Consider the following 12,169-nt stretch of genomic DNA (forward strand, 5'->3'; position numbering starts at 1 on the left):
GTCATTTTTGGGTCCCGAAATCATGTTTACTGCAGCGATAGCAAGAAAGATAGTTAGATACAAGAAGATAGATAGATAAATTCACTGGCGCCATTTATCGCTGAAGATAGATAGATAGCACACTATCGCTATTGGTCAAAAAATCGCGCTTGTGTTTTATTGGATAAAAATCCTAATGGACAGGTGAAACTAGAGTGTACAAACCATAGCTATATACAATAAGCTAATGAGCTGCTATGGTCACAAACAGAACTACTTGCAAAGTTGCAATCCCAGCTCATCTCAGGATCCGTATCAGAACGACAGAAGTTAAATCAACGGAACTACTTACAATCTGTGCTACATGGTTCTAAAACCATGCTATTTCACAGTAACTTTTATAGGGTACTGTTGTCAATTAAGCATGGTTGTGTTTGAAAGGAAGAAATTACAAAGTTAATTAATTTAATTTAATTTGATTAATTTAGCTACTTTAGGTGACTGCTTTAATGCCTGCAGATCTTTTAACTAAAATTTCAAGTAGCATTAAAAACTCTACAATTAGCATGGGTATGTAAAATTGCAATACCTTCTAAATTAAAATGATAATTTTACAAAAATAACTTTAGAATTTGATCGTACTAAATGTTTAATTGTTACTTAATATCGCAAAATTCTTTTCATCAATAAAACTGTAACATTTAAAAGCATATTTTAATAAGAAGAAAGAAGATAAAATAATATTGCAAAGTGCATGCAATAGATTTAAATGTACCAAGTAATATTATCCAGGGTTAACCAGGAAGGACAAGACTTCAGAGACGACTGTACACAATTTATCAAACATTTTTTCTACCCTTCATGATTTCCTGCAGCTGTATAATAATAATATAAAAATCATTTGATGCACCATGAAATATTTCATATTCAAGACTGATTTAGAGTTTCGGCCATTTACGTAAAAGAGTCAATTTCAGTTTCATTCTTTGTGGATAACCCTGTACACCGTTTATTTTGCATTGTACACTTGAAAAAATTTAAATTACAAATGAAATTCTATATAGGGGAGTTAGCAAGAAATGTAGGAGACAGCATTGAGTCTGGATCCCCTATCAGGTTTCTAATTAGACTGACAAAAAGACACCCTTAGTTCTAAGTGAAAGGAATTGACATTATCTTTTACCGTTTTCGAAACAAATTACACTATTAATATTAGGGTTTGCAGCGAACCAAACCTTTCGCGAAAATTTTCGTTCATATTTTGCGAAATGTCGCATTTTTTTGCGAAAATAAATGAAGCGAAAAATGAGAGAACAATGCAAAATTTCGCGAAAAAAATTGTGGTGAAAAATATTTCATCGAAAATTTTGCATTTTGCAAAAATTTTTTTCGCGAAAACCAAAGGATTTGAAGCTGTATTTAGTCTTTTTTGATAAAATTTCATGCATTTTTTTAAAATTCCGAATTTTTTTTGCGAAATTTTTGCATTTTCTCTTAAAATTTCTTATTCGCTCTGCTAGTTACCACATTACAAGTTTAGGGTTCAGGGCAATTTGACCCAACACCTATTAGGAGCATAATGAGGCCCATTATTTCCAGGCAAATACAGAAACAGTTCCTTTATTTATCCTTCAACAAAGAGAACAGCTGCCGGATTATTGTAAGAATGAATGCTCTTACTTCTGGCCGTAAATCAACTCTAACCTGGTCCTTTTCTTAAACACTCTTTAATAGGCTGTTAATTTAGTTTACCCTAATATTTCCCAATTAAGTAAATGGTTCCTTTAAAGGTCATTTTCAATATTTAAAAAATTGTATTTAATTGATAGTAAGGTTTGGTTGGTTGACAGAAGCTAAGAATACTCAACTAAAATAGGAATTGGAGATGCTATGGAAACGTCTCACTACAGAAACGTCTCACCACGGAAATGCCTCAAGAAAACGAACTCATAGAACTTATTTAAAGTTCTCCTCTCTCAACTTAAAATTAGAAAGACTATATTCTAACAATTTTCACAATCATGAACCCAGTGCTCGGCCCCTAGCCTGTCCTAGCCGCAGCTCATGGCCTCCTAGCCTGTTCTAGCCGCAGCGGTCAGTCCCCCAAGCCTGTCCTAGCTGCAGTGCTTGGGCCCCCTCCAGAGTCTGTCGTGCAACCTTCCCTATCATAATTTAATGCTATAAATAATTTTTTTAAATCAATTTTTTTAAATGAGAGAAGACAATATTAAACTAGTTTTCTGAGTCTTTTTTTTGAGGAATTTCCTTGTTGAGAAAATTTCATGGTGGGGCGTTTCCATAGCACCCCCCTTGAAGGATTTCAGTGTTAGACAGAAGCTGAATAAAGACATTATTGTTTAGAGTTGGTCATGATTAACAGAAGATGAATAAAGACATTGTTTTCTAGGGTTTGTTGGTTGACAGAAGCTGAATAAAAAAATTATTGTTTTGGTTTGGTTGGTTGACAGAAGCTGAATAAACGAACTATTGCTTGTTTGGTTGATTGACAGAAGCTGAATAAAGGAACTATTATTTAGGTTTGATTGGTTGACAGATGCTGAGAACACCCAACTGAATAAAGGAATTCTTCTTTTAAAGGCTTTTGGTGAAGAAGGGTCAAACACAGGTGCAATTCTTGACTGATCAACGAAAGTAGTTCATGCCTCTTTTTATGATATTTTTTTACATCCCTAGTGTCATCAATATGGGGGTTATGCTTCCTTAATCTTTAAAATTTGTTTTATTGTATCAAGATTAACTGATTCAAATCTTAAAAAGCAGAAGTCTTGGAGTTATTGTATTTTTAACTAAGACAAAGGGCTGGGCATTTTCAAACCTTTTACATTTATTGGAATCAGTTAGAGTTATTTTCAAAAGCATTCATTTGTTTTTCTTTTTTTTCTGTTTTTTGTTGTTTTGGTAACTATTCATTTTGTTTTTTAAGGGTGTGGAAATTTAAGTTTTTTTTTTGTCAACAAAACTAGCTCAATCATCTCAAATTACCATAACAACATTGTTTAGAAAAAACTATGCAAAAGATAGATATAATTTTTAAAAAGGGAAACGAGGACATGGCAGTAGTTTTTAACTTTTTTTGACCACCTTGCAAATTACGTTGTCAATTTATTTAAAATGCAATAAGTTCAACCTAACCTCTAAAAATCAAGGTCTACGTCTGCTAGTGGATGCTGAATATACATACATGAACCCAGGCATATCAGCGATGGCCTTGGGCATGATGCTTGCCTTTAATAAGGTAAAAGAGATTTAAAACTTTTGTTGTATATGCAGTTTAGATTTACATTATATAAATCTCAATTTATGTTTTTTAATATTATTGTTTTATCAGAATTATTCAAGGAATATTAATGCACATTGTTTATTTTTTGGCATTTTTACTTTATCATGTTGATTATTTTATCACTGTATGTAGAAAAATAACAGTGATTGTGAATAGATTACTTGTCATAAAGAGAAGCTATAACAGATCTGGTTTAAGACAAAGCTTGGTTAAATAATAAATAAGGAATGATTATGATAGACCAGAAGTCGGATAAACTGTAGGAGAAAATTTTGGGTTTCCTAATAGCTTGTTAGTATTATGATTGGTTCTTACATGTAGAGAAAAATTAGGAACCACTCATCACAAAATAGTCTGGGACATTTATTATTCATTTTTTTTCTTTAAAATTCAAAATGCCTACCTAAGGTCTGAGACCTTGATAAACTGAGTTAATGGTTTAATGAACTTGTTAATTTTGATATTAATAATTTTAATAAGTTTTAAAAAATCTCTTTAGGAACGTCCGATTGTGTGGAATACTTACCAGTGCTACTTAAAGGCTGCTATGGATAATATTAGCTCTGAAATGAAGATTGTAGAAGAACAGAAAAGGTAGAAAAAAAGATTCTCCAGGAACCAAATTCAATGATTAGCAAGAAGTTGTACCGCGTGGATAGGGTTGTTAATCGTTTTTGAAAACTTTCCTTAAATGATCGTTTTTGAACAAAAATTATATGCAACTTTATTGAATGTCGTCTTACATGAAGTTAAAAAGTTGTGGGGGAGCTAAAACTTTTTGATATTTTCTTAAAAACTACTCAATGATAGGACAGATGCCCTTCAGGTCGGATTCCTCTCTTCGTTAACGATCGTTAAGGAAAGTTCGTTGTTAACAATCGTTAAAAGAAAGGGTCGTTATCAATGATCGTTAACGTAGGGTCGTTGTTAACGATCGTTAACAAAACCACCATTTTAAAAAAAAGAACTTTATGAAAAAACGATCGTTTTTAAAAAGGATCATTTCGTTTTCGATTTTTCATCGTCGTTTTTCATAACGAAACGATCGTTTTTAAAAAAAATGAAAACGTGGATGCAGTTCAACCACTTCTCTTTTGTGCCGGGTTGCTAATGATAAAGTAAAATCTTATCCCAGGAATTTTGGTTCTGGATGTTTATTTCTCATTAAATCTGAGAATAGGAGGAATACTAAAACTAACGATTTTTTATACTTTTTTCAGATGCTTTGGAGCAAAGCTAGTACGAGGAGCATACCTTGAGAAGGAAAGAAAGCTTGCAGCTCAGAGAGGATATCAAGATCCTATAAATGACACTTACGATGACACTGGAAAAATGTATGACAGGTAAAAGTTTTTGTTGTAATATTTTGAAAATCAGAATTAAAAGCTTTAAACCAATCACTAAATTTGAACCTTTTAACTTTTAAGAGTTGCTGATTTCATGATTTCGCATATTCGGAATGTGGGTGACAGATGTAACATCGTGCTGGGAACCCATAATGAAAAAAGTGCGCTGAATGCCGCTAGTATAATTCTTCAATCTGGCATCAAGCCAGAGTCTTATCAAGTCGTCTTTGGTCAAATCTACGGAATGGCAGATCAGATTTCAGTTCCTCTTGCAGTTGCTGGATTTAAGGTGAAATCAGTAAAATTCAAAATCTACAAATACCTCTTGTGAATTTGTTTTAAAACTTTGTGTAAAAAAAGAAATGAGCACTTTTAAAAAAAAAGTCTCAAAGTCAATGTTAATATTTTAAATGATCATTTTACCAAAAGAAAAAAAACAATTCGGATACTTTTGACAAATGAACTCAGTTTTTGCTGAAACTCTTATCTTTGAATTTCTTTATTTTCTTCACCCATTGTTATTTTAAACTATGGATTTTGTTAGATCAAATAATCTAAGCTTGAAATATCAAAGGTTTATAACATCAATTTGCAAAGTTATAGGGGATAGAAGACTTAAGTTTGTGGCAGAAACTCAGTTCCTTTATAATTTTGTTGAGGATGAAAAAGTAAGCACCATCATTATTAATTTAACCCTATCCCTGCTGGGGTACTTGAAAGCCAGGATCTGGGGGGGCCCCCCTCTAATTTCCATGTTTGATGTCCAAATATGACAAATGATACATCAATTGGAAAGCTTTTATGCTTTACTTTTAGAATCTGCCAAAAAAAACCTGTAAGTTCGAAAAAATTGTAATTTGTATTGCAAATGTTTGCAAAAAAAATTTCCAAAAAGGATAAAATATACAATTTTGAAAAGCCTTTGACTATGCCCACATAGATTCAGCCTGCTTATAAACAGTCTCATCAATGTTTAAGACAGGGTTGACTTTGAAGTGGCGCAACGCCCTAAGCTTAGATTTTACCGCTCTAACTCACTTATGATATTCTGTAGCCCTTTACATGAACATCTTAGAACTTTAAACCACTTGTTGTTAGCTTTGGTTTTTTAGAAGTAATTGGCAAAATTCTCAACAATTTAAGCTTGAGAGCGTGAGACCATTAAATCGCAGTGTGCCATTTCCAATAGGTAAAAAAATTGGCAAAATTTAAAAAAACCGAATTTGTAATTAAGAAAAACTAAAAACGTGCAAATTTCTTTTGAAATACGGAAACGGATTGCAAAATGTGTGCAATCCGTTTCCTTATGTCATAGGCTTTCAGACAAGCTAAAAATTATCAAAATCTGACAACCGAAAGTGGGTCAAAACAAAGATTTAGTTTGTTACGCAAAAAAGTAGTCATTCAGGAAGTGTGCCTGAGGACTTTGTTAGTATAAAAGCCCGGTATTAGACCTAAAGGGAGTGCGATGAGTATTTAAGAAAAGTTAGAAAATGTCAACAGCCTCAGCCTCAGCCTCAGACCATTTTTATTGAGTTTTGTAAAAAAAACTATAGGGGGCGGTCAAATTGACCCACCCCACAGCAGGAACAGAATTAAAATAGCCAAAAAAATTAAAGTACACTTTTTTCCAATTTAGGTCTACAAGTCAGTGCCTTATGGACCTCTGACAGAGGTCCTTCCTTACCTCTCGAGAAGAGCTGCAGAAAATAGGTAGAGCAATACAAACTTTCCAAAATGAAAAGAGCATACCTGAACCTATGGTGTCTTTATCTATATTTACAATTTGTTGAACACAATAATACAATTGTTTCTTATTCCATTAGATGTTGAAAGAGTCCGATTTGTAGTGTTCAGTTTCTTTAGTCATTTTTGAAATGTCGGAAACAGTGATTTGATTTGTTCTTGTAAAATAAAACTCTGATCAGTAACTCACACATTTTGTTGTAAATAACATATGGTAGTATGAAGCGGCGAGCAGAAATCTTTGACAGTCTGGAAAAACAAATGATAGTTTTAGGAATCCTTTTGTTTACATAACCTGCAGCGGCATTAATTACGGAATGATTTTTAAGGTGACATTCTACTGTTTTGCTGTCTTTAAAGATCTGAGTTTTACTGCACATTTAATATTTGTATGATGCAGGGTAGTGCTGGCAGGGGCCAGAAGAGAATTGGATCTTCTCAAGTTTGAGTTAAAACGAAGATTTAAGCTGAGCCACTGAAGGTTGACCACAAAGGATGAGACACGTAGAATTAATAAATTGAAACATTATAAAGTTTGAATTTGGTAACTGTCTTATATGAAGTCATTTACTGGTAAAATTAATGAATTGGTTAAAAAACTTTAAACTCTCATTCTGTGAGGGCAGCTTAACCATTTGAACATGATGTAATTTAATAACTAACATAAAAATGTAGTCTACAATCTGTACAAAGTATCCAATTAGATCTGTATATGCAAGTAAATATATATAGAAATTATTGTTATGAGTTTTATCTTTTATTGTCAAAGAAGCTAATACTATATGAAGTCATTCACTGTTTACAGCTTTGGATATTTTTATATGTACTTATTGATATGTAAGAGGGAAGTGCTTCTAAGGGCTTATGCTTAGAATAAAGGGAAGAAAGGTGTAAAATTAAGTAAATTTGTCTTATTCACAAAATATGCTGAATGCTCTATAAACCTCCATCTAAGGGACAATGGGCAAGATAAATTGTCCTTTTTCTATCTGTAAAAGTCTTAACAAATTGTGAAATCAATTCTTAAGAGAAACCCCAATGGAAAACAATCAAAGAAAAATAAAGATTTCTCATTGATCCAACCTTGATCACAGGTTTTATAAGAGTTCTTGTGAATCTGACATGCAACTCTGTAAAAGGTGGGTCTTTTGAAATTACTTCTACCGTCCCTAAAAGACCAAGGAAATTTAATAATTATATATAAATTGAATAGATTATATTTGAGCAAATATGTTCTTTTAATAAAGTTTTCCTTTAATGGGACTAGGGTTTGCATCAAAGGAAAGTTTTGCGAAAAAACTGCAAATTTTGAATTTTTTCACGAAAATGAATAAAGCGAAAAAATGCGAAATTTTGCAAAAATGAGAAATGCAAAAATAAATTCCGTAAAAACCATAAGTGTTATAGCTGCAACAATTAATTGCGCAAAAAACTCTCTGCTCTGATAGCTCAATATTTGAAGTTTTATCATGTCATATAAATAATTTCTCTTCCTTAACTTTAATAAATGTTTGATGAAGAGAATTTGATTTATCTAGCTATATTTTTAAGTTTCAGTCCATCCACATACACCCATGACTATGAGCCAGTAAATTAAAAATACTGTTTTTTTTTGCGAAATTTTCGTGTTTTTTCACATAACTTCCTTTTTTTTTGCTAAATTTTCGCTTTCGTTTTTCGCAAATTTTTTGCTTGTTTCCGCATTTTACGCTGTATCTTTTTTTGCGATTTTTTTGCATTATTTTTTTGCGAAATTTTCTTATTTTCTACTTCGCCAAAATTTCGTATTTTTCGAGAAACAGATTGAAGGAAAAATTTCAAGAAGAAGCGAAATTTTTCGCAAACTTTTTGCGAAATGAATTTCCTTTTCGCTGCAAACCCTAAGTGAGACACACTGCTTTTGCAGAAAAGTAGTGAGGACAAGTTTGATGATAAGTAATAGGTTCAGATCGCACTTTACAAATTTATTTTTAGCTAACCACCATAATAATATAGCAAGGTAAAATGTCAACCTCTTTAAACCAGTTAATATTTGTCTTAATGATAAAAATAAAAGTATTTCAAAGAATGATAAATGTTTAAACACTCATTTAAAAAAGTTTTGCTTAAACATCTTAAAAACTGTTCAAACAAATAGATTCAAGTGGCAATTTAGTTTTTGAATATTTTTATTTTTTACAATAAAATAAGTTTAATTTTATGTGATCTTTATTTTCTGTTTTACACTTTTTTATTTAATCTTGGAAAACATGTCAACAAATGTGACAAAATTTTGTTTTCCTTGTTATATCTAAATATTATGACGTTGTGCATAATTGGTTCATTTCTCTGTTCTCACATATTGCTCTAGATAATCTATTCGGTCCAATCTGTAAAAAAATCACCATGATAATTCATTGAAGAATTATGGAAACAGAATATAAAAGCTTTAAAACCCTAGAAAGATTTGAAGAGAAAAGTTTGAATCATGTTCTACAGGGTGTCCCAATAAACATGGGAATTCAGTGACGAATTCGATTAAGTCTTTTCAATTATTTCTTTGATTTAGTATAGTGTAGTGATACCTACCGGAGAAAGCTGTAATTTGTAAGGATTTGATCTGCTATGTTCACAATTTGTTTGTTTATGTTTTGACTGCATACGGTTGGAGTATACAAGCAGAGTAAACTTGTCCGTCTTCACTGTTAATGTTGCGAAGACATTATAAACACATCTTTACACAAAATAAATTCTAGCAGACGTAATAATATTACGGCTTTTGAAATTAGGTATTACAATGCTAATTCATAACAAAGACTATATAGAATTCATTACTGAATTCCTATGTTTTTTGGGACACCCTGTACATTTTTGGGACACCCTGTACATTTTAAACAGAAAACTTTGCAATCTCCTTTATGCTCAACATAAAATCTTTGTGGATAAATTTGTTTAAATTGTTTTAAAACAAATAAAATGACATCACTTGATCAGCAAACATGATCAAAACAAACCCAAATAAATGATTTAAAAAAATGATCTTCAGAATTAATTTTCATTCAGTTCTGAATTACTAATACCATTTATGTATGTAGCAAAAATAGAGACCCACAGTGTAAATGTGCATATTAGTAAATACGTAAATCATGTATTGCGATTATCCAATCCAAATCTAATCGGAAGAAATAAATTTAGTCAATACAGAACCTCTACTTTGATTACAGTGTTGAGAGTAATTTTGGGTTTGATGCAACAAATGAATTGATTGCTATTGTCTGGTTGACATTGAGCGTTGCAATTGTATTTTGACTTATAGATCGATATTGTCAAGTTGACGTAGCAAACAAGATCGCACCCAGTGGTAGTGGCGTTGATAATTCACAGGATTGTAGCCGTGATGGAGTGTGTCCTGTTTAAGACATCGATCAATAGATCACTATTGTCTGGTTGACATAGCAAACGAGATCACGCCCAGAGGTTTTGGCGCTGATATATTACTGGATTGTAGCGGTGTGGATCCTGTCCTGTGTGATACATTGATAGTCAAGAGAATCTGAGGTATACATGGATGGATACTGGTGCAAGAAATTGTTTTGGAGTAGGCGTTTACTGCATTTATTAATTTACAGACCCTATTTTCTTTTGAATGTCAAAGATATAATTTCTTTTAAATATCAAGTATATGATAAAAACATAAATTAATTGTTAACTGATTCTTTAAAAAATTAATGCAAAATACCGCAAAAACAATACGGAATTTTGTGAAAAATAAAACAAAATATGAAAGAATTTTGCAAAAAATTGTAAAAATGTAAAAATTTTGCGAGACAAAAAATGCGAAAGTTCCAGAATAAAGCGAAATATTTGTACAATTTTTGCAAAACAGATTTTAAATTTTTTTTGTCAATGAACGGAATGCGAAAAAAAATATTCATTGGAATATTTAAAATCATAATTAACAGTTTTGTCCATTTTTTCTCATAGTTGTTTTCCCTTTATCAATCTTTGAAAACTGTTAATTAGTTTCCAGAGAGAAAATATTACATTACAATACTGTCTTCTTCATCTGACTCAGCTCACATCCATTTTATCATAACAAACAAATTAAATACTATGTATTTTGTATTTTGAGACATATCTACAGTGATGTTCTAAGTAGTTTGCTGCATTCAAAATATCACATAATTTAGCCCATGTCATCCCATTTCCAAAATGTGGTCTGCCATTTGTGTGCTTTCATAATTACCAGAGATGTGCAAGATTTTGTTCGGAATGAGATACATTTTCATGGTTTTATTTTATAAATTGAAAAAAACAAATTTTTAATATCTCTGTTATTTTAAAGATTAAAAAATGGCAGACCATATTTTGGAAATTGCCGGATCAGGGCTATTCTGTGATTATTTTTCAAATCAAAATATTGCTAAAATTAAGTTACATATAATTAATGCCGCAAACTTTTTGAAGCTCAAAGACGACTTTGACGTTATCAATCAATTCATATTATTCCGGCTTATTTAGAACATCACTGCGTTTTCTATAACATTACAACTTATAGTAATTAAAAAAGACATACGGGAAAAATTTATGTAATGTCGTCTAAAATGTCACTAAAAGGGATTACAGAAACTGTCTTATAATTTTCTGACACCTAAACCAATCAACATCCCGGCCATTTATTTGTTCAGATGGTGACTATATATTAATTGCCAACAGTCCCTTTAAGTCTTAGAAAAACGAAGCAGAATATTGTCAGTCTCTTATTTCTATGCCGTTGAAGTTTTAACGTTTAAACTTAGAATTCTGTTTGATAATATATTTATTCAAGATAAACAATTATGTTGCATAGATATAGGAAATCAATAAATAGGGTTCATTTAACAGTTCCATAATCCTTCAACGTTACTGCCAGCTGTATAATGGATTTTAATAAAAAAGCATACAATTACAAAGTTATAACTATTAAATATTTTTAATTATTTTATTAGAGTGAAAGGTTGCTGACACAAATAAAAGAACAAAAGGGATATTCGGTAACTTTATTGAATAATAGCATGAAATGAGAAATAAAAGCAAAGTTTAAAAATATTGACCCTTAATTGGGAGTATCTAAACGGTTAAAAATGAAATAACATTGATTATTAGTGTTGAAAGGAATGGAACAGTTGGAGCTTCATGTTGGTGGAGCAGATCAACAGGAACTGAAACAGCAGGGCTTATCCAACCTAGTAGGGTATTTTAGGGTTAAGTTAGGTTAAAAACAATTCCTGGGCCGAGCACTGCGGCTAGGACAGGAGGGCCGGCCGAACACTGCGGCCACTACCAACTATAATATCTATGGCATTACATATATGAGATTGCACGAATAAAATTGAAAGGAGGGGTTGGAAGGGGGCAGGCGTCCAAAAATCGTTCTCTTGGAAATTACCTAGCTGTATTTTTATATTGTATGTGACTGTCAGATGTGTGTGTGTATGTGTGTGTTTCACCTGTGCAAGCCGGGAATGTATATAGTCGTATCCAACTACCTGTGTAAATTAGCGTACATATCGGGATAAATATTCCATACTTTACCTATTAGTAAATTCACATTGAATATCCCAAGGAAAAAAAGTATTTACGATTTGAATTTTAAATTTTGAGTTTACTGATATATTTACCCTTTAAAGGTTATTGGATACGCGTTTTCAGGCACCGTGGCACGAAGTATATGAGTACAGTGACGTACTGACAGTTACATATAAACTCTAAAGAAATAGAAGTGCTTTGAAAGAAATTGTGGATTTTTACATTTGCGATGAAATGCATGCATATATAC

At 31.8% G+C, this 12,169-nt stretch overlaps 1 protein-coding gene across 1 annotated transcript; it reads left to right on the forward strand.

The window, feature by feature from the left end:
* Positions 1–476: 476 nt before the first annotated feature.
* LOC111711121 (hydroxyproline dehydrogenase) lies at positions 477–7,635 on the forward strand (the record flags this gene model as incomplete). The annotated part of the gene is given in 9 exon segments (XM_023485376.1): positions 477–549; positions 1,044–1,095; positions 2,517–2,605; positions 3,147–3,235; positions 3,780–3,874; positions 4,501–4,623; positions 4,708–4,915; positions 6,266–6,339; positions 6,773–7,635. Coding segments are annotated over 9 exon segments (882 nt in total), but the record flags the coding sequence as incomplete, so codon positions are not given.
* Between the last annotated feature and the right edge of the window lie 4,534 nt (positions 7,636–12,169).

The sequence above is a fragment of the Eurytemora carolleeae genome, unplaced genomic scaffold, assembly GCF_000591075.1.
Source record: "Eurytemora carolleeae unplaced genomic scaffold, Eaff_2.0 scaffold1129, whole genome shotgun sequence".
Classification (NCBI taxonomy): domain Eukaryota; kingdom Metazoa; phylum Arthropoda; class Copepoda; order Calanoida; family Temoridae; genus Eurytemora; species Eurytemora carolleeae.